This window comes from Clytia hemisphaerica, unplaced genomic scaffold (genome assembly GCF_902728285.1).
Source record: "Clytia hemisphaerica strain Z4C2 unplaced genomic scaffold, Clytia hemisphaerica genome assembly, whole genome shotgun sequence".
NCBI classification, from domain to species: Eukaryota; Metazoa; Cnidaria; class Hydrozoa; order Leptothecata; family Clytiidae; genus Clytia; species Clytia hemisphaerica.
The window spans coordinates 695,984-723,243 of record NW_027104477.1 but is presented as its reverse complement, the minus strand read 5'-3'; the positions used below and the strand labels follow the sequence as shown (position 1 = coordinate 723,243).

General features: G+C 35.1%; 1 protein-coding gene across 2 annotated transcripts; it reads right to left on the bottom strand.

The window, feature by feature from the left end:
- Positions 1–1,011: 1,011 nt before the first annotated feature.
- Positions 1,012–27,260, bottom strand: LOC136821450 (BAR/IMD domain-containing adapter protein 2-like). 2 transcript variants are annotated; one of them, XM_067077684.1, is made up of 20 exons: positions 27,055–27,260; positions 25,837–25,947; positions 25,166–25,238; positions 18,110–18,199; positions 13,809–13,942; positions 13,238–13,282; positions 10,487–10,603; positions 9,914–9,979; positions 8,963–9,049; positions 8,409–8,501; positions 7,610–7,922; positions 5,769–5,972; positions 5,077–5,386; positions 4,799–4,862; positions 4,464–4,534; positions 4,158–4,211; positions 3,563–3,741; positions 2,939–3,049; positions 2,540–2,753; positions 1,012–1,842 (listed from the first exon to the last, which is right to left on the bottom strand). In XM_067077684.1, exons 2-20 carry the CDS (start codon positions 25,897–25,899, stop codon positions 1,779–1,781), a joined length of 2,352 nt encoding a protein of 783 aa, XP_066933785.1. In that variant the 5' UTR covers positions 25,900–25,947; positions 27,055–27,260; the 3' UTR covers positions 1,012–1,778. The 2 variants fall into 2 exon arrangements, with proteins under 2 accessions (XP_066933785.1, XP_066933784.1); XM_067077683.1 differs by lacking the exon at positions 27,055–27,260 and adding an exon at positions 26,901–26,920 and having other exon boundaries at positions 1,690–1,842.

The window sequence follows — 27,260 nt, the reverse complement described above, 5'->3', positions numbered from 1 at the left end:
GGTTATGACTGTATCTCACAAACATTCTGCCGATTAGTAGTGTGAAGGTTTCGATCACAGACTCTCACCGCAATGGACTGTGTTCGAATCCCAAGCTCTTCCAGGCAGGGTGTTAGGGAAATATGGTGATAGACTCTCTACCTTCACTCCCATACATGTCATTGAAATTTCTTCAATAGTAATTATAGGCGGTCTTTAAGATTATCATAATTTAAAAAAATTAGAAGTTACCTTTAGAAATATTAATCCCCTTTATAATAGTAGGTTAAAATTTTCTTCGTGACATGAGAGTGATTTAGTAGGCAGTGAAAATAGTAGTTAAAAGGAGCTGAATTTTAGGGAGGTCTGAAGATTAAAGATTAAAGCATACTTCCTCCTTCGTAAACTTGAACGAAGCATGGATTTCATTCATTCCTTTTAAGGTTAAATACTAAAAGCAAATGAAAATAGTGAGCATTTCTCAAATTGTATGCCTTAATCCATTCAGTTCCACATTCCAACATAGTAATTAGTCAAGCTTTAATAATTTGTGCGGTTCTGGCGCGTTATTTAAGTCTGAGAGTGATTTCAAATGAAAATTGAGAGATTTTGGCGCAACTGAAAAAAAACCGCATGTCAAGCGTTCTTCTTTTAAGACTTATGCTACAGGCATAATATCAATAGTAAAAGTTTGTTGTCGAGCACGCAATTTCATTACACATTTTCCACAAAGCGAACGTTCTGGGTTCCTAGGGAACAATTAAAACCCTTCAAGTATACTATTGAATGATAAATTGTTATATATTTACATTTTCCGTAAAGAAATTTAAAATAAAAAATATATTCCAAATAATCATAATTAAAAATCTTTGAAATCGGTTTATAGATCTCAATTTTAAATTCTGGTAGATGTATAGATTTGCAAGGTGACAGGTTTGTCTGGGCTTCCTACCAAATGAAGGGCATAATCTTTCATACCATTTTTAAGTAGACTTAAAACGCAGAAAGTCTGAGCGGAATTCACAGATCTTTAAGGTCTTTATATTATATTTGGTTATTCTTATATTACAGGACTGAGAACAAAGGATGTTTTTCCTAAACAGTGAAATTCTAAAATAAAAATTAAATGATAATAACAGTAACAATATTCTTATATGATTTCGAAGCTATAATAAATCAAAAATGATTAAAATTTTGTCTTTTTCATATAATTCTAATAACATTATCTACTTTCATAAAAATTCTCCAAAAAGTTTTAGTGCTACATATCTGTGTTTTTTGTACATTTCCATGAGAAAGTATGAATTCGTAGTGTTCTCTGTTCATCCGACATTCCAATATTTTCAATCAGAAAGTTTTCGTCATACTATTTCTTACGGATCACCTCTATCATGAATTAAGTCCGGCCATAAAATTTTCCTGGTTGTCAATACTAAGCTTGGAAAGGAATCTCCTCAACAATTTTGCCAGGATTATGCATATTTCTCTAGACATTTTTCAAGGTTACAAAATTACGTAGTTTCCGCCATTATGGAAGCAAGCGTTCGAATTTGTAAAAGCGACTCATTATGGAAGCAAACGTAAAGAGTCACCTCTACGAATTCGAACGTTTGCTTCCATAATAGCGGGTTTTCCTTAAGTTAAGTAACTTTAGTAAAACAGGTGAAACATCTTTTCAGAATCCAATGGGCCCAGCAGCCGTCCTCTTAAATCTCCTCTTTCACTTCATATTTATCATTCGACCATAAGGTGAGCCACAATGAATGTAATTTAACGTTTTATGTACGTCTTGTTAACGTTCAAGTAGCAACTTGTGGCTGTTGCTTCATAGATATGCCATCAAATGGATCAGAACCAGCATTACTGTTGAAAAAAAAAGATGAAGGTCCAGCATAATTTGAGAAAATATACCCTTCTAGTTGTTGAACTTCAACATTGACATTACTTTCCCAATCCCTTTTTTGCGTTTGAGTTTTCCGTAAAGTAAATAATTCTTAGTTTAGTAAGTCCTGCAACTGCAGTCGCAGGTGACCCGAAGGCTCATCTTTCGACAGTTATCCATCTGAAGGTAGGGAAGGGTGCTTTTCCTTAGATTACCCTTGATCCTTTCTTTAATTGTTGAGCATCAAGCTGAGAGGCATAGACTACCATTTTGTACTTAATACAGGCTTTGGTATAACCCGGCTGGGGTTGAACGTAGGACCTTTAGCACTGTAATCGGATGCTCTTTCTTTACAGTATTAATCAGGCACCTGAGGTCGCAAAAAAATGGACTGGGAGTGAACAATCCAAAACCAATTTTAATCGAAAACATACAGCCCAAATATCTGAAAATCATCAACCGGACCTATCCAAATTATTTACGATATCATATAGGCCCAAGCACTTTTTTACGTGACCCCAGCTGCCTGACTATATAGTCCGCTCTTAGTCTACCAGTCTAGGACAAACATTCCTTTAACTTATTCCTTTAACAAAATGATGAATGAATCAAACGATCTAAACCCAATACAATAACTAAAATTTCATCTCAACATGATTGAATGCAATCTGATCTTACCCATTGACCATTGAGGTACCGCCCTCAGTTTCTTCATCCCAAATGGGCGGTGGTGGTGGAGGGGGCGGCATCGCATCTTCATCATCATCTTGGTCATAGTCGGGCGGTATATAATGTTCACCGTTGACAAATTGTTGGTGGGCGTCCTCTGGGGCCGGTGCGGGTGTTTCTGGTTCAGAGGCGTGTGTATCATGATGGGCGGTTTGATCAATGCCTGTTATAAGGAAAAAGTTTTAGTTTTTTTTAAATACCACAAAGGAAATGTTGTTAAAAGATATTTCACAGAAAACACGAGTTTCATATCCCTTAATTTTGATGAAGTCTCGTCAAAAACAGAAAGCCATTTTATGAATTTTCATTTAGATGCGAGTTCTCGAAAAACAAAGAGTTAACAGTTACCATTAAGTGAGTTTGATAATTTTCTTTGGTGATTTGATTCTTGGACATCTCCATTACCGAGGTTTTGCATCATCTCAGGTACGGATGTTGACGTTGGAATCCTGGGTATATCTAAAACGAAAACAATTTAAAAGTTGTAGTCTAAAGTCTAGCGACCGTAGTCGGAGCATTCTCTTAATTGCTTTATATTATACCATCACATAGAGAGGCAACCCAAGTACCATTTAGTACAAAGTACGAAGTCTTTGATATGACACGTCCAGAAATTGAACCCACAACTTCGTGCACTATAGCGGAATGCTTCACCTTTACACTACGACTCAAAAGTTGTAAAAAGTGCACGGAAGTAGAGCGAGGACATCAAATAACGTAGCTGGACGGGGTAGGAATATCTTCTCTACTGTGGTATCTTTTGATAACGTCTGAGTTGGTGATTTCGGTTTCGAAGTTCTTTTTCTGGTTTTTTTTCTGGTGAATTTTGATAACATTTGACGTTCGAAGTTAGAGTTTAAATTAGCGAGGATAAATTATATTATAGTATCTTTTACAACTTATATTTCAAAGGTTCGAAATTCAGACTAAAACACTATTATTCATAACGCATCGATTGATTCGATGACCTACCTCCGTGACTACCACGCCTTATAAGATCAGCACTTGTTTTCGATGGATGTACCAAGGACGTTGATCCGACACTAATTTTTCTGTTGGCGGCATTTTGTTTCATTATGGCGGCTTTCTTGGCAAGAACGGGCGGTGGTTTACGGGCGGAGTGCGTATTGGAAGATTTGCCTTCTTTAGTGCTATGAAAAAAGTGTGTTGTTTGTGAGTTTGTTGGAAAAAAATTAAGAACAAACTATATGAGAACATAAAGCATACATGGACAAAATATTAAGAGTAACCAGTTGAAGACATTTTATAGCTTTGCGGACTCTGAAACACCTCATCCTTTAAAGGGATTATCAGATGATTTTTTATATTTGACTTAGAGATACCTTTTATGGTCCTAAGGAGCACCTCCAAAGTTTTTGACCCAATTATTTTCCAAAGCTGAGATATTCGACTTGAAAACAATAGAAATTCAACGTAAAGACCACGTAAAGACTCATTTTTAGAGATTTCAAAGTCATATATCTCAGCTTTGGGGGAAAAAAATGGGTCAAAAGATTTAGAAGTATCTCTCTGGAGATGTATCTGAACAACTAAGACTACCACTTACCCAGTTTTAGTGACAAGAACCTCCTCAGTAAACGCTGCTGGGAACCATCCAGATCTAAGTAAACAAAAATAAGAATCAATCATTATTTCTCTAAGTTGTTCGCTGTGTTTTTTGAAAGAACCTATCATCCCTTTACGGCGCGGTCGCGGTAATGAATTCAAAATTCAAAATTCTAATTCTTATTAGTTTTCTTGTATTTGTTGTATTTGAATATGGGCAGGTACTGGCCAAATTTCTACCTTATTTTGAGTAAAATAATATAAAAAGGAGGAAAGTTGTACATCGTCACACTATATATTTCCTTACTTTTCTGTCTTTTCATTTTCACCATATTGCCAACCTGAAGTTGGATCGCATACTGGAATGATGACGTCATCCTGTAAAAGATGATTGACATATCTTTAGTTACTGTTCCCATTTCTCATTTCTCCCTAATGTGATTTCCAGTTCGCAAAAAAGCTGCCCGGACTTTTAGAAGCTTAGAAGCTTATTAAAAAATATGTCATGAAAATTATTTAGTTTGCAACATGCAAAATTCAGTCTGTATCATCTAAACAAAACGGCTTCAACTAACAGTTGAAAAGCTGGTTAAAATTACAGCCTATAAGCTGGTTATAATTATAGCCTCTAAGGTGACTCACCTTATCGAAACTCAATTGCGAGGCGTCTTGTGCTTCGTGTTTGTACAATGCTTTCAGATATCTCCTGAAAGAAAATTATTAACATAAAGCACATAAAGAGCATCATTATTAAAAGCGAAGGTCAATGGTCAAGGCGACAGCGCTTAAAGCTGGGGTTTTCCGGTTTGAAAGCCCGTTTCTTTCAATTCCTTGGTACTAGATTGATTGAGAAACAGTAGGAGCAATTTTAGCGAAGTTTAATGTAACCTTTGGATATTACAAACAAAAGAATTACTCACGTGTGCCCGTTCATTGTTGATTTAGGTTTTTCACCCATTTTCACTTGAAGCTGATTTTGTATCATAGCTAGCTTAGATGAAAAGCTCTCTCCTTCTCCATTCGGAAAATGCGGCTCATTTTGTTCCTCTATCGTAGGTGATTTGGGCTTTGCGGCGACGGGCGGCCCGGCAGAGCCTCGGCGTCCATCAGCGGCCTCATCACTCTCACTACGGCAAGTTTGATCAAATCGGTGCCGTGCAGGTTTTTGTATGGGTCCAGAGAATGAAAGACTTCTGTTTGAAAGACCTGTGTCTTGTTTCTCGTCTTGACCTATGAGAAAAGTTAATGAACCGTTCGGATAAACGCCTTTGATGGGGCGAGCAGAGGAGCAAAATCTAATCTTTTTTGTTCGGAGTGGTGGAATTCACCGAAGTTTAGGTCCACTGTCGTAGACGGGAAAATGTACTGTTTTAAAAATGGAGTTCGAGGAAAAATTGTTCGGAAAATAGAGGTGAAAACAGTAATTTGCATGAGTCCGATGGACGAGTGAAAACTAGAGAATTATTAGTAGAGTTTCGGGTTTTCGAAAAAGAAATCGAGTAATTAGATAAAAAAAAACATATAAATAATGAGGTTTTAATCAATTTAAAATTTGTTCCGCTTTTTCCGGACACACTGTATATCAGTAAATAATATTCTTTACAACACATACCATTAGGGACCACCAAAATATTTGCATAATCACTTGGCGTATGTACGGGTGATGGTGTTTGACCATCAGCTCCCTCCAATGGCATGACGTATAAGCCAACGGGCGGTTTTTCTTTATCAGAGGCAGCAAGGGCGTCTTGTTGGGCGTCAACGATTTCGTCTTCTTCATCTTCATCAAATTCGTCGTGAGAATGGAAACCGTTTTCTGGAAATGAAAAAAATTGATCACTGACTTACTTAAAACAATCTTGATAAACAAACAACAGAACCAGAATCTCACGAGTGTAGATTACTATCCAAATCTCACAAGGCAAACTTGTTGAAATTGAAATTTTATGAAATATTGGAAAGATCTCGTGTAAAATTATTACTAAATCTTGCAAGAATTTTGTGAGAATCTTTCCACATATTGGTATGATCCTACAAGAACTTCTTCAAATTTTGATGAAATCGTTCAAGAATTTCATGAAAATATTACCGAATCTTTGTAAGCTTTTGCAAGAATTTCAACAGAATCTTACCAAATCTTAGTGAAATCTTGCAAGAATTTTATCAAAATCTTACCAAATCTTGTAAGAACTTCTTCAAATTTTGATGAAATCGTTCAAGAATTTTATGAAAATATTACCGAATCTTTGTAAGATTTTGCAAGAATTTCAACAGAATCTTACCAAATCTTAGAGAAATCTTGCAAGAATTTTATCAAAATCTTACCAAATCTTGTAAGAACTTCTTCAAATTTTGATGAATCGTTCAAGAATTTTATGAAAATATTACCGAATCTTTGTAAGATTTTGCAAGAATTTCAACAGAATTTTACCAAATCTTAGTGAAATCTTGCAAGAATTTTATCAAAATCTTACCAAATCTTGTAAGAACTTCTTCAAATTTTGATGAAATCGTTCAAGAATTTTATGAAACTATTGCCGAATCTTTGTAAGATTTTGCAAGAATTTAACAGAATCTTATCAATCTTAGTGAAATCTTGCAAGAATTTTATCAAAATCTTACCAAATCTTGCAAGAACTTCTTCAAATTTTAATCAAATCGTTCAGGAATTTTATGAAAATATTACCGAATCTTTGTAAGATTTTGCAAGAATTTCAACAGAATTTTACCAAATCTTAGTGAAATCTTGCAAGAATTTTATCAAAATCTTACCAAATCTTGTAAGAACTTCTTCAAATTTTGATGAAATCGTTCAAAGAATTTTAATGAAACTATTGCCGAATCTTTGTAAGATTTGCAAGAATTTAACAGAATCTTATCAATCTTAGTGAAATCTTGCAAGAATTTTATCAAAATCTTACCAAATCTTGCAAGAACTTCTTCAAATTTTAATCAAATCGTTCAGGAATTTTATGAAAATATTACCAAATCGTTGTAAAATTATGCAAGAATTTCAATAGAATTCTTACCAAATCTTAGTGAAATCTTGCAGGAATTTTATCAAAATCTTATCAAATCTTGTAAGAACTTCTTCAAATTTCGATGAAATCGTTCAAGAATTTTATGAAAATATTACCGAATCTTTGTAACATGTTGCAAGAAATTCAACAGAATCTTACCAAATCTTAGTGAAATCCTCCAAGAATTTTATCAAAATCTTACGAAATCTTGTAAGAACGTCTTCAAATTTTGATGAAATCATTCAGGAATTTTATGAAAATATTACCGAATCTTTCTAAGATTATGCAAGAATTTCAACCAGAATCTTACCAAATCTTGGTGATATCATACAAGAATTTTATCAAAACTTTACGAAATCTTGTCAAATTTTTGAGGAATCGTTCAGGAATTTTATTAGGAAAGGAAAAGTATTACCACAAAGAAGTTCTTTACCTTTGATATCAGAAACAGGTGACGCATTATTCTGATTGACATCTTTTGAAGTTGTTGATGTGAACTTCGGGGATCCAGCTAACGTACTCGGCGTCGAAGGGGTCCTGGAATTGGGGCTTGCTGTTGTTAAGCTTGCCCGTGAAGAATTAATCGAAAGTGTTGGTCTTGAACTAGAGCGGGAAGATCGACCATCAATGGTACTGTATTTTGTAGGGAAATGGTTATTGAATGATTTTCCACGCTTTAGTGATTCGCGTTTTTCGGATTTTGAAATTTTGCTCTTGACAGTTCCCATCTTGTAGCCTGTTGGGTTCTGAGATAAAATGAAAGAGCGGATCTGTCTGAAATACAGGATTTCAAATGACACAGCCTTAAAAAGTAGAATGGAATCTAGTCTATAATACGGGAAAATATCATTATCAAATCATAGAATTAATGCTAACTGTTTAATTCATCCATAATGAAACTCGAATACCTCATCAGAAACCATCGCAATCTCTCTGAGACCCCTAAAGGCTGCAAGAGTCGGCTAAATACTCGAGGAAACTGGGTTCAAGTGAACCAGGAAAGATTGACGTCAGAGCTCTTGGTCCATGAGAAAATGCAATGACTTCAAAAGCTCTGACGCTTTTTTGAAATCACTACTTCCAGTTTCCTCAAGCTTTATAGGGTTGATAAGTGTATTGCGTTCTCAATGGAGAATTGTTAAAATTTTATCATTTTTATAGTATCCAACTGGATAAAATATTTTTCATCTGGTCAGTGAGACAGGGGTGTATTTGCAAACAAAAAACCTTACTTTGATGATATCTTCACTTTCCTGTGGGAGCTCAGTCGGTTTGGAAATAAATTGTTGCCAATCGGGTAGTTTCTGGCTCACAAAATTTGAAATCTATAAGAAAAAGTGTTTGAATAGATCACTGAAGAGTCCAAATTGGTTACGAGGGGCCCAAAAGAATTGTTAAATCAAAATCCCAGACAAAAGGTTCATGAAAACTTTCTGAAAACACCTTTTCATCTCATTCAACAGGAGAGGAGTTTTCTGGGATTCGAAAAAAAGGAAGGACTCAGCTAAAGAATGAACATAAAAGAGGTAGCCAAAACCGAAAGAAATAAGATTTCTAGCCAGGACTCCTCGCTGTCTTAACTTCCCGCTGACCACACCCCACAAATGCATTATAATTACAACAAGTAAAGGTTCAATATCGTAATCAGAGCCACTCCCACCAATATTTTGATTTAACAGATGGAGGTGATACAATCCTTTCGTGAGCACTGTAAAAATCATAAAAAGTAAGCTAACGGACTGGATTTGGAGTCAGGTAACCTATTGATGATGACCGGTTTACTTACTCGATTATTGTACACAACCATACCACGCCCGTAGGAACACATTCTTTCAGCAACAAAACAATACATTCGTCGCTCTTCAATCAAAGCCTGAAAACATCAAAAAACACTTCAAGGTTCTGTTTAGAGAACTCAAAGCAGTATATCATGTCTAGGAGGAGGGGGTGTTTAAAATTTATGACGAAGATTATGTTCCTTTTAGCCATGCTAATTAAATAAAGAAATGAAATTTATCATAGGTTTGGAACCTCAGATACGTCACTGCAAAGGGTAGCTGATAAAAACGGCATTTTTTTGCAAATTAATGTCTTAAATCGTTTAAAGCAACAACAACCATTTTGCCTTGTAACATTTTTGTTCTACAGTCAACTTTCTAATTCGAACCTCTCTATTATTCGAATCTTTCTCTGAAATTCGAAGTAAAATATTGGTCCCTTGGCTGGAAAGTGGTTTAAATTACTCTCTGTAATTCAAATCTTTCTCTAATTCGAAGAGAATTCTTTTGCCCTTGAAGATCAAAATAGAGAAAGAGAGAGGCAACTGGAAAGGCTTGATGTGAAATTCAGTGATATTCCAGGATATTCAGATATTAATGATCACTCTCTTGAAAAAGCTCCTTCGTAGGGGGGTTTAGATTTGGAAGTTTGAGAAAAAGTAGAACGACTGTAGTGCAGTGGTAGAGCATCCGACTACAGTTCGCAACCCTCAGCCCGGTCATACCAAAGATTCCCAAAATGGTACTTGATGCCTTTCTGCTTGATGCTTAGCAACTAAAGAGACGGATCAAGGGTAAGTGGAGAAATCCAGGGAAAGGAGTGACGCCCTCCCCTACCTTCGGGTAGATAGCTATCGAAAGAGGAGCCTTCGGGTTGCCTCCAACTGCGGTCGCAGACTTACATACTTAGAACGCTTTCAGAATGTTTGTTTAAAAATTGGGAATGGAATTGAACAAACCTTTCTGAGACCTTCTTCGCGAACTTTTTTCAATTTTGACATTTCGTCGTCGAGTAATTGTACAGCCTGAAAAAAAAAATTTATAAATAACTTATTCAAAGGGCGTGTAACTTGTAAAACATTCTGAAAGGTTTGAACTGTTTGAAAGGGTGAAAGTTTCAAAGCAAGCTTTATTACTGTAAACAAGTAATAAAGGACGCTTGATGACCAAAAATGAGTTTTATTAGTTTGACGAAAAGACCCTAGATTTCTGCTTCGTATTTCCCATACGGAAAAATATTTACGAAAAGTAAATCCACTAACTTTGAAAACTATCGTAAATTAACCAAGGGGATAATAGAATGACACAATTTTAGAAGAACATGAGGCTCAATTTAAACCAAAATTAAGAACAAATTAAGCATGATCCCAGCCTCCAACTTCAGAAATAGCTAATCATTAGCCTTATGAAGCCAGCAAGTCAAAAAAGTCTCTTTTATTTAACCCCAAAACCACGAAAAACTAAGAAAAGCAAAAATTACTGGTTCTTATAAAAAACGTTTAATCTGTAAACTTTTTGAGCAAGAAATTTACCGTTTTTTCTTTTTCTTCGAGTTTTGGGTTTGGCTTTTTCTTTTTCTCCATTTTCTTTCGATATTCGTCCATTTTCTTGCGGTATTTTGCTGCTCCCGATATCGCTTTCTCCGTCAACTAAAATTCGTTTGAAGGGAGAATGATAAAACAAACTGGATTATAGCCTGGTTAGCCTGTTGCAACTAGACATTGATTAAGATTTGAAAAACAAGCTTGATGCTGAATGGACCTGATGAAAGTTAGATAGCAATAAGGAGAGAAATGAAAACAATAAGTCAGAAAATATAGCGTTTAGCGAAGAATTTAGCCTTAAATTTTATCATTGATTGTTGATGGGGGGGGGGGGGGGAGAAATAGAAGGTTGCATAAATCAGTTTTATTGACAATTGAATGATGGTCTTCTCAAAAATCGGACTCAGTCATGTTTTGAAAAATTCAAGAAAACCTGTTTTTCTGGCGATTCTCGGCTGTTCCGTCAATTTTTAGAAAGTTCCAGCTATAAAAATCAGTTTTATTGACATATGAATCATGCTTGATGGTGGCATTGTTATCAATAATGTTTTTGCGTGAAAAAACAATGAAATATCAGGAAAAGGTTCAATGAAAATCAGCAAAAACGGCATATTTCCGGTGTAACCGTAAATCTTTACTCCCCGGAAAAAATCACTCCCTCAGTTATAATTTCCCGGGAAAAAATGACCCCCGGAGTAATAATTACCTGAGAAATTATTACTCCCCCGTGGAAAAAAATACTCCCCTTCAAATTGCAAATTTATTTGCTCTAATTTAGGGGGAGTGTTATTTTCCCAGTAAATTATGACTCCCTGGTGAATTCCGACTATTGCATATTCGAATTAAACATTCGATTTGGACATTCCAATCAATGAAGTCACTTGCTAAGTAGAGACGTTTTAAAAATGTATGCATACTGTAATCCATAAACTTTATTGTTGTGGTTGCTGGAAAAGAAAACCTAGCCATAAAATCATCTACAAGTTAAAGTGACCCGTTGTTACCCCCGCCCATCCCGTTGAACTGTACCCCTGGTGACGCCAAGAACATTTTCATCCGTTCGGTGAAAAATCAAAGAATGCTATCCCCACTGTAGCGATTTTTTATCTTCATTTTCCTGTTGAAATATTCCACTTTAATGGACCCGAATAATAGAGGGGTCCAAATATAAAAGGGGGTCCGAAATTTCTGTAAAATATAATAGACGGGGGGGTTTGAATAAACGGGGGGGGGGTTCGAAATCAGTATAGTCAAGAAAGATGCCTTTTTATTAGAATTTTTATTGGGCCAAGAAAAAGCTCTACGAACAAGAATTTTTTGAATTAAATTTCAAGAATTATTTCAGATAAAGAAAACAGTGTTGCAGGTGTCAAGATGTAGCCAGGTTTTTTAAATATCTCTCAATTTTCTAACCCAAGCAAATCGCACTCAAGAAAAAAGTTTAAATTCAATTTAAATGTCAAAATAACAGTAAAAGTTTCCATATTGTTTTCGTTATTTATTCATGATAAACAGGAAAAAAAAGATTAGGAAACCGAATGTTGATCGTAATCTATGCGAGTTTTTTGGTAAACTATCAGGGGAGTAAAAATTTCCCGAAGGGTGTCATTATTTCCGCGTAAATTTATACTCCCGGAAGTAATAATTTCCTGGGAAAAGATTACTGGGGAGTAATTTTTTCCCAGTAAATAATGACTGGAGAGTATAAATTTTGGGGAGTAATATTTTACTGTGACACCGGCATTTCAGACCGGAAAATAATTTTTCTCGAAAATCTCTGACTCGGCCATGATTTGAGCATTGCTAATACGCATCTTTCTGCAAAAAAATCAGAAAAAACTAAGGATAAAAATTCGAGAAAATGCAAAAAAAACAGTTTTTCAGGCATACATTTTTTTTCGAAAATCGGGCTCCGTCACATTTTAGGTATTGTTCATAATTAATATTCATAAAAAGTATAAAATACACCTCGAGAAATTCAAGATATACTGTCTTTCCGGCGAAAATAGGTTGTTCCGGGGATTTTTAAATAGTTCCGGCTTCAAAAATCAATTTTATTGAAAATTGAAACATGCTTGATGGTGGGCATTGCTATTAATAATAATTTTGAATGAAAAAACAACCAATTATAAGGAAAAAGTCCAATTAAAATCCAGGAAAACGGCGATTTCCGGCATATTTCCGGCATTTTCGGCCGGAAAAAATTTTTCCTCGAAAATCGGACTCGGCCATTTTTGTTTTGGGCATTGTTAATACGCATCTTTGAGCAAAAAATCAGAAAAAACTAATGATAAAATCTCGAGAAAATGCCAAAAAAACAGTTTTTCAAACATAAAAAAATTTTTTTTCGAAAATCTGGCTCCGTCACATTTTGGGCATTGCTATTTTGCATCTTTGTGCCAAAAATCAGAAAAAACTAATGAGCCAATCTTGAGAAAAGCTGGTAACAGTTCGAACGAACGAACGAACAACGGTTAATTTATAGGACCTCCAGGTCGGTCCAAAAAGACGGCCGAGATAGTACCACATTGGTATTGCGATGACATCATCCTAATAGTCAGCCCAAGTTGTTATGGTGGAAGACAAACCTGTCACTCTTCAAGAGGATCTTAAAATGCTACTTTTTACAATCTCTGCGTAATATTTACTTTACTTTATTTCAACTTTCATCAAAAGACAAAAGGTCATCATCAGAGAATTTATTAAAGTAAAATTGAATAAAACCAAGAGTTGTAATACCTCTGCTTGGATTTTATTTTCATTATTGTAGCTTTTGTGTGTACTCTGAAATTGAAAATGAAAGGCTGATAAATATAAATAGGAATTAGTATAGTTAGCAATGCATATATGGAAAACGTTTTAATGTCTAAAACACCCGAAGACGGAAGGAAGAGCCGCGAAACATATTCCCGAATAGCATGTTCAGCTATGAACATACGAGCTATCACATGAACGACTAAGAGTGATCTTACTTTACCTATCTACCCATTGGCATCATTAGCTAGGAGACCAATAGTGATACACACTTGCTTAAGGGGATGCTAATCGTCCGATACTCCACTGGGTTAAAAGTAATCCTTGTGAATACAGTTAACTCCCGCTGATTCAAATCCGAGGGAGATTTGTTCAAATTACAGAAGAATTCGAATATTAGACCATTCTACGAGAATTTCCCCTTTACGGGAATTGGGAATAAGTTCGAATAATAGAAGCTCGAATAAGCGAAAGTAAACTGTATCCTAAATATGTTGACATATTACCTGGGTAATAAAATTTAATCTCGCGAAATTTAATCCGATTAAAGTGTTACCTTGGTTAAACTGATTTCATTTTCGGCTTTACTTTCCAATGGAATGATAATTTCGTTGATGAAAAGTTTCATCAATTCCAACTTCATGTTTTCAATTTCTTTGAATGCATCGATAACGTCAGCTAAGACATCACCTGTAACATGGACACACTAGAGTCATTAAGCCGGTTGGCGGACGGTTTGGTATACGAACCAAATCCGCTTAAATGCAATATTTAGGTTAAAGGTTTTGTTTTTAAATAATAGTGATATCGTTTGCTTACTCATCAATTTTGATTTACAAGCTTTTTCACATTGGATTGACACGGATGGGGAGCAAGATTGGTCAGATAGGAAAAGAAAGACATTTTTTGCTTATATCAGCACAATATAACAATAGGGAGACACTGCCCTAATATGAAATATGTGTCTGATATGAGACGGAAAACACTTATGTGAAAATAAAACCTTTAAAAGGGACAAAAGGATATTTTTATCTTCCTCTGGGTTCAGTCGGGCGTCCGTCTGTAAATTAGTATGACTTTCAAGGGAATTTAATCGAATCATAGGCAATCGATTCACACAATTTTTAATTTTTCAAGTTTTTTTTTTATGAATTCGAGGACTTGTGCCAACGCATTTAACGGATTATTCGGTCAGCGCGCCCCTTTTCATATATAAGGAAACGGATATAAAACACTTGGAATTATTTCGAACTCAAAAGTGTAAACAAAAAGCGGCATGGATAAAGGGTTTCAAAGAACTCCCAAGCATTTCAAATATTTTTGGCAAATCTTCAAAAGATGTAATTTTAGTCAATGTGACTAATGGAGTAATCAAAACAAACAAAATATCCCAGTTTTATGACTGATATAAATGTTTGGATAAGGAGTTATAGGAGAGAAGGCGAACACAACATTAGTCAACCCAACAAAAGTGCCATACGGGAACAAAATAAGGATTTTAGCAAATTTTGCTGCCGGTGATAATGGTTATTCTAGACAGATGCGTCGATTTCCCCGTTACAGTACAAATATGTGACAAAAATAATTCGAATCGCAATTCATGATATTCATGACGTAATGTTTTCTATGGATAAAGACCTCGGTTTTAGCCAGCAGTGGCAAATTTTGTACAACTTTTGTCTCGTTTAAAGTTGCCACTACTGGCTAAAACCGGGGTATTTTCGTAGAAAACATTACGTCATGAATATTATGAAATGAACGGATGAAGATATTCCTTTGTATTGTTATTGGAGGGAGATTATCACAAAACAGGCGATAAAATCAATTCTTGTTTGAATTTAAAATCAACAAACGAGAAACAGGAAAGTCCCACTTCCCTTTATTAATTTTCTGACGGCTATTCTTAGGAATAAACCAAATTTGTTTATATTAGGTCATTTCTAAAAATATTTTTAAAGATCGATATAATAGCTCGATATCCTCTTTCACGGAACAGCTCTTGTTTTCAGGGTTGGCAAAGTCCAAAATTTCCAAATTCCATCTAAGAAATAAATATGGTACACATATTCTTCTGTGAGTTTGGGTCTAGCCATTTTCAAAAATACCTAACACACTGGTTTTATCTGGCAGAATGGCCACCTCTCGGTCGAAAAAATGTGAATCTTGAAAAAAATTGGTATTGATGAAAATGGGGTTTTAAACCTAAAATACTTCAGATTTGCCCTAGAAATAAGGGGTGCATGTCACTAGTCCGACACTTTCTAGTCCGACAGTAAAATAGTCCGAATCTATAAAATAAATTCACAATCTAAAAGTCTTTTTTTTCCGACGTCACTTTTGTCCGAAAACGAAAGATTTTAGAGTGTCGAATGTTGAATAAGGGTTTTTCACAGAGATAATATTAATAAAAGTTTATTTTGACAGCATTTTAACATAATTAGAAATAAAGGACCAATCAAATTTGCGTAAAGATAATTTATAGCAAAAAGAATGCACCGCCTTTAAGGGTTTTTGCATGTTCAGAATTATGCTTGTAAATCACAAACTTCAATTCCAGCCCCCCCCCACCAAAAAAAAAAAAAAGAAGGGTCGTAAAAACAGCTGAATCCAATTTCTTGACTTATGAAAGCCTAATCCTAGTAAGCTTCCCAAAATTAAAGTGAAGTCGGGTTTAGGGGCCCAACATCAAAGTCGGAACTTTGGATTTTTATAAGCACGTGGTTGCTTATAAAAGATGTGCCTCCTCTTCGGCGATTCATATTTCGTTTTATCATGGTTGTATATGTTTTTTTTTTGACCCGTTGTCGGACAAAATCGTTGTCGAAATACTGACACATTCGTCAAATCCAACGTCGGACATTTTTACTGTCGGACTAGAAAGTGTCGGACTACTGACGATCTCCCGAAATAAGAACATATTAAGAATAATTTAAGCTAAGCCTTAAAGTGCCAAAGGTATGAGAGCAGCCGAACCTTATCAAAAATTTAATGGCTCTTAGAAACAATAAATGTATGATTCATTTAACATAAGGTAAAACAACGCCGTGTGAGCAAACCCATAATATCTAGAGATCTGGAATTTGTATCAAAATAGATCAGGGATTTAATACACGCAATGCCTTACTCCTTTGTTTGTTTTCGATCCGATCTCATATTTCATATAATGTGTATACCTTATCGGGGAAAACTTCGTCGGGGAAAATTTTCGTCGGGGAAAAATATTCGTCACTTGCTGGTAGTTGGTAAACGCATTAAGCCTGGGGAAAATTTTTGTCGGGGAAAAATATTCGTCACTTGGCCAAAATTTCGTCACTTTTCCCCGACGAAGTTTTCCCCGATAAGGTATCAGATACCAATGAAAAAACCATAATACGTCAAGAAAGATATTTCATTTTAGTGACTTCAATTCAATATTGAGTTTATTAAAAATGATATTGAATCAATCCTCGAGTCTTCTGATTGTTTTAAAAAATATTATTAGAAAATGTATGAACTCTCACTGCATTCAAACTCAATTTTTGGCCCGCCAACTCGTTTTATACCGTGGAAATTAATAAAGAAACAATTATTTTCAATTCAATTTCGTTTCGGATTGCCTCAGCTTTTACAAAACAAATTGGCCAAGTTTGAGTTCGTCGAAAGGTTTTGACTTTTCAAAGTACTGATATTAAATCCAGTCCTCAAAAAAGCATGAAATTTGTTTATGTGATTGTATTTAATGGTAAAGTTGACGCTCTCTAATTCGACGTTCTACTATTCGATAGGCTCTCTTATTCGATGAAATTTAAAGTCCCCGTCAACAAAAAACTCTTATGAACGAAGTTCCCTTGAAGATCGAATTAGAGAGCGCCAACTGCTATAATTATAATAATTACTCCAACTCAATCCCAGACCCTTGGGAAGTGCTAATGTTAATAGATGTATCATGGCCATTTTTCGGAAAAGATAACTTTAGAATTTCAAGAATGTATTCTTATTAAAAAAACAAAAAAAACAATTTCGAACGAGAATATAGAAACCAGGTCGCATAGACAAGGAAAAAGAGAGGTACACGAAAAATATTGACAATATAAACACGCAAGGTAAGGTATTAGGATAAGATAACAGATCAAATTTCAACATAATAATGTCATGCTTCTAAACAAATATACTGACAGAGAAAAGCCGCGGAGAAATATCAGATGTGGTGTTTTAGAATGAAGCTCTTTTTGTATTGAAAAAGAAAGAATTGTCAGCTTCTGCAAAATTTCACCCAAAAAACGTTTTTCTCACTTTTTGGACCCTTACAGTGCACTTTCTCTCATTTCGACCCGTGCACTTTTGGAAGCCTGAAAAATGTATCCTTAAAAGCCGCACCTACGATAGGTCGCGTTTACTTTGAGATCTCACCAGTTCGAAATGTCGAGACAAAAATTGGCCGCTTTCAAACAAAGGTAGCATTTTCAGTGTTAAATGAGATATAGAGAAAATAAATTGTAATTGAAGAACGCCACGAACGATGTGTCAGAACACAATGTAAACAGAGACAAAGTTCGGTTTGTGTTTTTCTTAATGTGTCTCGACTTTCTAACATGCAATGGAGGTGACAAAATAATAATGAAGTTCATGATATACCCCGAACCATTACCGATACATCTCCTTACAACCACGCTATGAAATGTTGATACCTCGATAGATTCAGTCCACACCAACCCACCCTGAAAAATTGAGATCTTTTTTTCTCTCCTGCTCAGAGCTTGACATCAAAGAACAAGATTAAAATTTGATAAATTCTCAAAGAAATCTTACTCCAAAAAAAACAATGACAAGCTTAGAGGGACCCTAGAAATATACTCGTAAACAAATTGCCATGCTTACCTAGCTTCTTGGTTGATCCTTCAGAGGCAGCCGCTGCGTTGGCTACTTGTTGGAAGGATTCTACAAACATCACTGCTAGGTTGCATGTTGCTATAGTAAAGAAAAACAAAACAATACAATGTTTTGAGAATATAGGTCAAACGCTGTCAAGATTATTTGAAAAAAGTATTTTACTATGATAAGGCAAAGTAGGGTAATCTCTATTGACTTCTAAGCCCGAAGGGCTAGACTCGAGACTCCTGGATGGGAAATGAAACCACTTATTTCCAATCCAGAACGCCCGCACGCGGTCTTTAAACAAACGCCGGATTGAAACTAAAATCCATCGCTAGATTTACTAAAATCTATCGCTAGATTTCAAAAAACGCAGTCCTCAAAAACAAAGGAACCGCTAGATACAATCCGTCCTCATGGATTTCTGGATGGGAAATAAGTGACTTTACTTTTTGTTGCTGGGAAAGATTAGAGATTCTACACTCTAGCCCTTCAGGCTTTAAATTCAATGGTTATCTCCTTTGAATTTTGTGATGAAGGATGCAGTTCGACAGCAAAATTAATAAAGCTACCCAATGCCATACGATGGGTACACGAATCTAATTCCAGAGTATGGGAAAGTATACCATAATTCTTAAACTCCGATTTGCAAAATTCAATATCGCGAAATACAAAAAATTGGGAATAAGCTGATTCGCGCGAAAACTTTTTGTATAATTTCAATTGGTCTGTTCAAAATACTCGATGTCATATAATACTTGCATTTCCTGTACCACTTAAAAAGATATAAGTCTTTTCTGCTTAACGACATGTCTTTTAATAGATATAGTTTTCGCTACTTGGAATACAATAATTCAATTTATGTTGTTTCCATGTACTGTTTCTAAGGACGAGGCCCGTTTGACATTGAGAAAACCTAATGTTTAGTAGTTGCATATATCTTCTTATAAGAAAAACAAGCAACATGCTGAATGGACCTACCTGATGATGAAAGTTAGTTAGCATTGATAGCAATGCGAAAAGAAATATGAAAAAAATCCGTCAGAAAATATAGCATTTAGCGAAAATACACAACACAATAAATTCATCATTGATTGTTGATGGGGGGAGAGAGAAGGGTTGTAGGGATAAAATAAATAGGTTCTGGTCGCAAAAATCAGTTTTATTGACAATTGAATCATGCTTGATGGTGAGCATTGTTATCAATAATGTTTTTGTGTGAACAACATAGAAATACAAGGAAAAAATCCAATGAAAATCTGCAAAAACGGCGATTTCCGGCAACCGGAAAATTTTTTTTCTCAAAAATCGAACTCGGCCATCTTTTGAGCATTGCGAATATGCATCTTTCTGCAAAAAATCAGAAAAAACTTAAATTGAAAATTCGAGAAAAAGTCAAAAAACCGGTTTTTCCGGCATATTTCCAGAATTTTCGGCCGGAAAAAAATGTTTTTCGAAAATTCGGGCTCCGTCACATTTTAGGTATTGTCATATTGCATCAGTGTGCAAAATTTCATGAAAATATATAAAGTACAGCTCGAGAAATTCAAGAAATACTGTCTTTCCGGCGAAAATAGGTTGTTCCGGCGACTTTTAAAATAGTTCCGGCTTCAAAAATCAATTTTATTGAAAATTGAAACATGCTTGATGGTGGGCATTGCTATTGATAATGTTTTTGAATGAAAAAACAACCAATTATATGGAAAAGTCCAATGAAAATCCAGAAAAACGGCGATTTCCGGCATATTTCCGGCATTTTCGGCCGGAAAAATTTTTTTCTCAAAAATCGGACTAGGCCATGTTTTGAGCATTTATAATACGCATCTTTGAGCAAAAAATCAGAAAAAACTAATGATGAAATCTCGAGAAAATGCCAAAAAACCAGTTTTTCCGGCACATTTCCGGCATTTTCGGCCGGAAATGAATTTTTTCGAAAATCGGGCTCCGTCACAATTTAGGTATTGACATTTTGCATCAGTGTGCAAAATTTCATGAAAAAATATAAAGTACAGCTCAAGAAATTCAAGAAATACCGTTTTTCCGGCGAAAATCGGCTGTTTGCTGTTCCGGCGATTTTTAGAAAGTTCCGGCTTCAAAAATCAATTTTATTGAAAATTGAAACATGCTTGATGGTGGGCATTGCTATTAATAATCTTTTTGAATGAAAAAACAACCAATTATATGGAAAAGTCCAATGAAAATCCAGAAAAACGGCGATTTCCGGCATATTTCCGGCATTTTCGACCGGAAAAAATTTTTTCTCAAAAATCGGACTAGGCCATGTTTTGGGCATTGTTAATACGCATCTTTGAGCAAAAAATCAGAAAAAACTAATGATGAAATCTCGAGAAAATGCCGAAAAACCAGTTTTTCCGGCATATTTCCGCCATTTTCGGCCGGAAAAATTTTTTTTTCAAAAATCGGGCTCCGTCACATTTTGGGCATTGCCATTTTGCATCATTGTGCAAAAAATTAGAAAAAACTAATGAGCCAATCCCGAGAAAAGCTGGCAACAGACGAACGAACGGACGAACGAACGGACAAGGGTTAATTTAAAGGACTACCTTAGGTAGGTCCAAAAAAGAGAATGGTATAGTCTATGGTCAAGCATAAGAACAAATTGAGAATAACCTCTCATGTTTTAATAAATGAATACTAATTTTACATTTTTTCGAACCGATATTGCTAGGCCTGGATACAGGGGGCCTCGACTTGCTTTTTGATACCGCCGGAATAAAAGTAAGTAGACATTACCATTTTTTCTTAGTTAAGGTGTGTACGCCGCACATTTGAAAATGTTCGAATTTTGAAGCTCATTAAATGGTAAAGGGAATAAAGTAGACACAATAAAAACACTGAAAATTAAGAACAGCCAAAAACTTTACTGGCGCTTATAAAAAATCTAACTGAAAATCTGACAGTAACTACTTGAAAATAAACATGTTACACACCCACTGGACATCTAATCTGCAAAAATCTCCTTCCTTCTTCCAGATTTTGAAGTTAATGTTAGCAACGGAACAAAAACAGTAACAAACATGGAAAAGGATAGTTATCTGAGTGCTGACTTTTTACAGTAAGAATATCTTAATAATTCTTTCTTGCTTTTGAAAAAAATGCACGCTGTCCCATTTGCTTAGTTGACGAGTCGTCAGTAGTATAATACAGGAGTAAGACAAGAAGTTTTGTAGTCTAGAGCTGTATAAAATATACTCGAGGCTAAGTTTCAAAAGACTTACACGTTTTTTTATAAGAATATCCAAAATTTTTGAAGCCTTCGGATGTTCTTAACTTTTTATGTTTTAAGCCTAAAAATGTTCTTGACATGTTCTTATTTTCACCATTTTGTGAGTATTTTGGGCCATTTTCCTAAGAAATCGGGTGTTTTCGAGTCCGCGAAGCCTTAAAATGTTCTTAACTTGTTCTTAACATTTTTGCCATCGAAGCCTTATGTTCTTATATAGTTTGTTCTTATAAAAAACGTGTATTTTTAATCGTGGAAAAATTAATATTTTGCTGGAAAGAATTCATACAGCAGTCGAATCGGTGATAAAATGATAAAATGAAGAGCTTCTTGATGCATTTAACAGGCACATGAGAGTGCAATTTAAGCATAGTTTTGCAATCTGATCGCATATCAGCAATTATCTGTTTAATCGTAAAACTTTGATGAAGATTATAAAATCAGATGTTTTAAAGTGACATTTTTAAAGCAATCATTATGAAAGTTTATGATAATAACCGATGATAACGTGTAGTAAAGTTGATCGAAAAGTTGCAAATACAGATGGATAGACATGAGCCCTCCGAATGTATTAGGGAAGGGTCCTACCCACGAAGGAGTAGGAATCACGGTGTTGACAGACACTGCAACTTAGCAGACGCGAGCTGCCGAGCCATGGCGTATACCATGACACTCGAACGACACCAGGAAAGCGAGCTCACGCGAGGCCGAACCTTATGAGTGCAACGGCACGTCACAATGTCTATGCTAATGTCAAAATACAAATAATGAACAAGTCAACAGTTTTCAGTTTTCCCATCCAGGAGTTTCGGATCTAGCCTCATCAAGACTTTAAAATCAATGGAGTGTGCAGCCAAAAGTGGACTCTAAGCAACGCTAAGTTATGTTTGCAACAAGAAATACTTCGAAAAGGCGACTTGGTTAAGGGAAGTAGTTAATTAACAAATGCATCATTACTATGAGGGTTCATTAACTTCAAGAATCTGATTAAAACATGAACGTCAAGTTGTTATTAAGCATGTTTCCATTAACAATCAATTAGCCCCTATCTGTTAATGACTTATAATATACTATCGAGAAATGGTTTCAATCATGCAATTTCTGTTTGATAAATAAAGTCTCGGCATTTTTCAAATTTCTTTAGGAAGGAGACTCTATTAGATATTTGATAGGACCATGATATTATTACCCAGTCATTAAAACATAATTATAAAATGCACTTAAAGTTTGCTATCCATCTTACACTTAAAACTTGTACTCGATTTTAGCCCAGTTGCAAGTAGAAAAATTCATTAGAGTCACCCCTGTCTCATTGTCCATTGCTTCAAATTTATTCTATTGTTTAAATCTCGAAAATTAGTGCAGAATCCAAACACACATATCGTCAACGTCTATCAAACCCTAAAGTCAATTACGATAAAGTGGCAATAAAAACCCTTTAGCGATTTTAAGTCTGAAGTCGCTGCATTGATTTTACCAGAGACGTGGGACGTCTCCTCCTGGTAAACCAGACCAAATCTCTTAGTCACTTTTTAGGTTTGGATAAAATGTTAAAATAGTATATCGATAATCGGTATATGCCGATTTTTTCAGCACATATTGAAGAATATTATTTTTTCTGACTTTGGTTACATATTATCGCAAAACGTTCGATAAACGTTGAAACAACATTGCGTGTGAACTGGGGGCTCTTTCAAAACTTTCACTCAGTTATGATTGGATAACAGATCATCTACTCGGCATGCACCGCGCTCTGATCTAAAGGGGTGTGGCCAATGTGACGATTTGGTTTGTTCAGCCAAAATAATCAAAACGCGTTGCTTTTTGCATGAGTGGAGTAATCAGAATCTGCAGGGAGATTAACTCATGAAATTGTAAAATATGATTTTTTTTGTTCATCATGGCAAAAAATATTTCGTTCTAAAAAATGTCATCCTTCCCAAAATAGATTGTTATTGGTAGTGCTAACTAAAAAACTTAGCGAACAGTTTCTAAGCACTTCTTCATAAATGTTTGTGTAGATAAACGAATTCTTCATAATAAATACAACCTTTTTTTTCATTTTATAAGAACATCCGAAAGCCCAAAACTTTCTTAATTTATTTTTATTTTCAACATTTTTGTGAGTGATTTTGTCTATTTTCCTTAGAAATTGGGTGTTTTAGAGTCCACAAAGCCTTAAAATGTTCTCAAATTGTATTTAATAATTTGGCCATCGAAGCCTTATGTTCTCATATAGTTTGTTCTCATAAAAAAACGTGTAGGTTCAAAAAATGTTCGCTAAACACAAATAAACGTCAATGCATTTTATTTGGATTGACATTCAAATTGACACCTTTTTTAAAGAGGTTTTATTTCATCAGAAGTTTTTTTAATAATACAGGACTAATACATGTTTTGCTATCTCCTAAAATCTTTACAAAGTACACATGCACTTATACGTCTTGTTTTTCAAGCCCTCGATATTCAAAATTAGAAGAGGAAAAATTGCTACAGGGTGTCCGGAAAACAAGCGATAAAGATTGAAGATTCCTCTCTAGCCCCTCGGGATTTAGAATCAAAGGGTGGGAGTCTGTCTTTAACTTGATACTGATGGTTTCCTTTGTTTTCCAGTAATTGATTGGTAAGTTACATTTGCTAACACTTATAGTTTGTCCTTTGTGTAGAGACATGAATTGAATTCACAAAAGCAGATCAAACGGAGAAAGACCACCATCAATCATCACGTCAAGAAAGATAGCAATCTAGTCTATCCTTCGTGACTGGTTTTGTAATCTTAATTGTATATACTTTTGATAGGAAAGAACTGTTGCAAATAGTAGATTAAATGAAACAAGGACTACCGGTCATTGGCTAAAAATTCATAATACGAAATTCAAAGAACACTCGCCTAACAGATTACGTATCCCGACCATCCAGTCCCATATAAGAGGAGGTACTTATGGACGAGGATACGAAGCTAATCAATCAATATATTCCTTTCAAACATAACAAATAAAAGTTTCTTATAAACACATAAAGGTCTTTTTCTTGACCCCTTTATTGCACACAGAGATGACAAGTTAAACAATCGTCTACAAAAAGCTCAAAGTCGAACATAAAATCAATGACCATTTTTGCAAGTGAAAGATAAACAAAAGAACACGTCTGATATTCTTGCTTGTAGAGAAGTAGAGTAACAGACTTCAAAGCAATTTTTAATACAGTCATACAGTCAACCTATTTAATTCGAATCTTTCTGTATTTCGAACGAAAACAATGGTCCCTTTAGCTGCAAAGTAGTGTAAAATGCTCTCTATAATTCGAATCTTTCTCTAATTCGAACGAAAAGTCTTAGTCCCTTGAAGATCGAATTAGAGAAATGCAACTGTACTCTTATTACAAAATATTCAAAATGTTGAGCCCCCGTCTCCTGATGTTTGGAGTATTAACAGTTTATCTCCTTCAGCAACATTGTTCCTAGGGGAGAGGGATAAGTCTTGCATACTTTATTTTGACTTTACTTTTCCCAAATATCGGTATATGAGAGTGTTCGTTTCGGAACCTTCAGCAATCGTCGCTTCCTCTCCTCAGCTTGAACTCTCAGAGTTTGCAATATTTAGAGCCTCAAAACGTAACAGACACCTGTCCCCTAACCTGGCACACAACGCTGTTTCAACGTTCATTTAACGTTATTTGGACGTTGTGAACGTTAGATCAACTGTCAGTCACTAAGGGTAAGACCGTAGTCACGTGAAAAACATCTAAGCGTAAGTGACGAGGGAAATTGTTTCAGATTGATAAATGGAAAATGGAAAATGAAAAAATATATAGCTTACTTTGTACAGACTTTTGGTAGATCTTTGCGTTGGCTACCAAGTGTCGCAATGCTGGTGACAGGTTGGAAACATTCTGTAGAAAATAAGGAAAGAGAAAGAACAGGAAATAAGCAAGAAGCTCGTATTGATTAATTACCTGATAATTTCCGGCAGTAAAAAAAAATGCAATTAGTAATTAAGCAAATTATTGCAATTCACTATACTACTACAGGTAGATTTAAAAGTGGAAGAAGTAGAGTGTAATGACTCGTGTATATATTCTACTCATTGTAATATACTATAAAACAAGGAAACTACAATATAATCAATATTACACTGTATCAGGGGTTTTGCTTCGTTTTTGATAGGCTGGCGAATGAAAACTAACTGAATTTTAGATTCTAGGCCAGCGAATTATGTACTTGAGTTGGTAAACCGAATTTTTAGACCGGTTAATTGTAATTCTTTTCGTGCCTTAGACCTGCAAAATTCGCTGTTCGCTGGATCTAAATAAGACCCCTGTAGACACTCATCACCATCAAACTTAGGAAAGTTTTTGTATGGACACGAATAAACGTCGTGATACCGTTCATCTAACGTCCCTTACGACCCACAAAAAATTGACATTGGTGAACTTGGACTCATTTCAGTAAATTCAACCAATGATGGCGTAATATGATAATTCTAAGTACCTGGAAAGCTGTATTGGTCAAATTGTGAAGCTCATCTAAATCCTTGTCCATGTCATATACCATCAAATTTGATTATAGTTTTCGTTGCCAACACAATGTAATATAATTTCTCTATAAAAAATACACAAAATTTATATACCGTATTGTAAATATAGTTGACGCCTTCTAATTCGACGTTCTGTTATTTCGGTACGCTCTATTATTTGATAACTGAATAAGAAAGGGGCAACTGTAGTCGGAAAAAGGCCAAATTTCGAACATCAAACTACAGTAAAAATCTCCAATTCTGAACTACTAAAAAAATTCATCAAAAAACCCATCTAGAACATAACAGTTCAAAAGTCATAGTGATGGATCACGCCTCATAGCATTACAAGTACTTTATTACGAAATCATAAAATCCTTCGTCTTATGAACGATTATGTATAATCTCTCTTCATTTTTCTTTTTCCCTTTCTTTTTATAATCTTAACTATCCATATCTACTTGACAAGATTGATAGGTAAGTCTTTTCGCGATTTTCCTATATTATCTCTTTCTTTTCTTGTATAAAAACTCATAAGAAACTATAAGCTATTTCGGCCAAGGGACCAGTATACTAGCAACATACTAAGCCAATCAGCCAATATTCATAAGTCTTTCACATCTCAAACTACAGTATTATAAAGTTCGTTTTATTTGAACTAAGCCTACAATCATTGACTTAAATGGTGAGACAAGTGTAGAATTCGATATTCAACCCCTTTTCAAGGCATAGCCATAGTCGACTCTTTTCCCCCAGTCACAATAATGATAGGACAATGGAAAGTCGTTGGACGGCCGTCCGATCTCAACGTTGCCGCTGCGGGGAAGAGGTGACTATTTTCGCAGCAATTCCCAGTGAGAATCTCAAAGATACGTCAAGAATTGCATGTAGTTTAAGTGAAAAACCAAAATCGTAGATAACTAGACTACATATTCATGTCAAAAAATAGATTCTTTCTCAATCACTCAATGAAGCAACACGCGAATGAAAAATAACTACACTAATAGATTATAATATTCAAAGAGAAGTTAGCACATACGTTCTCTCTCTCCTCTGTTTAGAAAAGCCTCAATAAATTGTCGAATTGTAGCAAGATGTTTATGTTTTGATAAGAGAAACATTAAACAACACAAATACAAAATCCAAAACCAAGTTGGACCTATAAACTAAAATCAAAATCAATGTTGACTTACTATTGTTTGGATTGTAGTTTAATTGACAGTTTTGTGTTAATTGGCTCGAGTTTTCTTTCGTTTTTTTTCACTTTGTCTTGCTGTTGTAAAGTAGGTTTGTACTTTGAGTGATTTATGACATAAACATGGTTTCCATGCGATGAATGATTGAATGTCTTGACTTTTGAATCTTCTTTTTTATAAGAACTTTTAATTTCAATATTCCT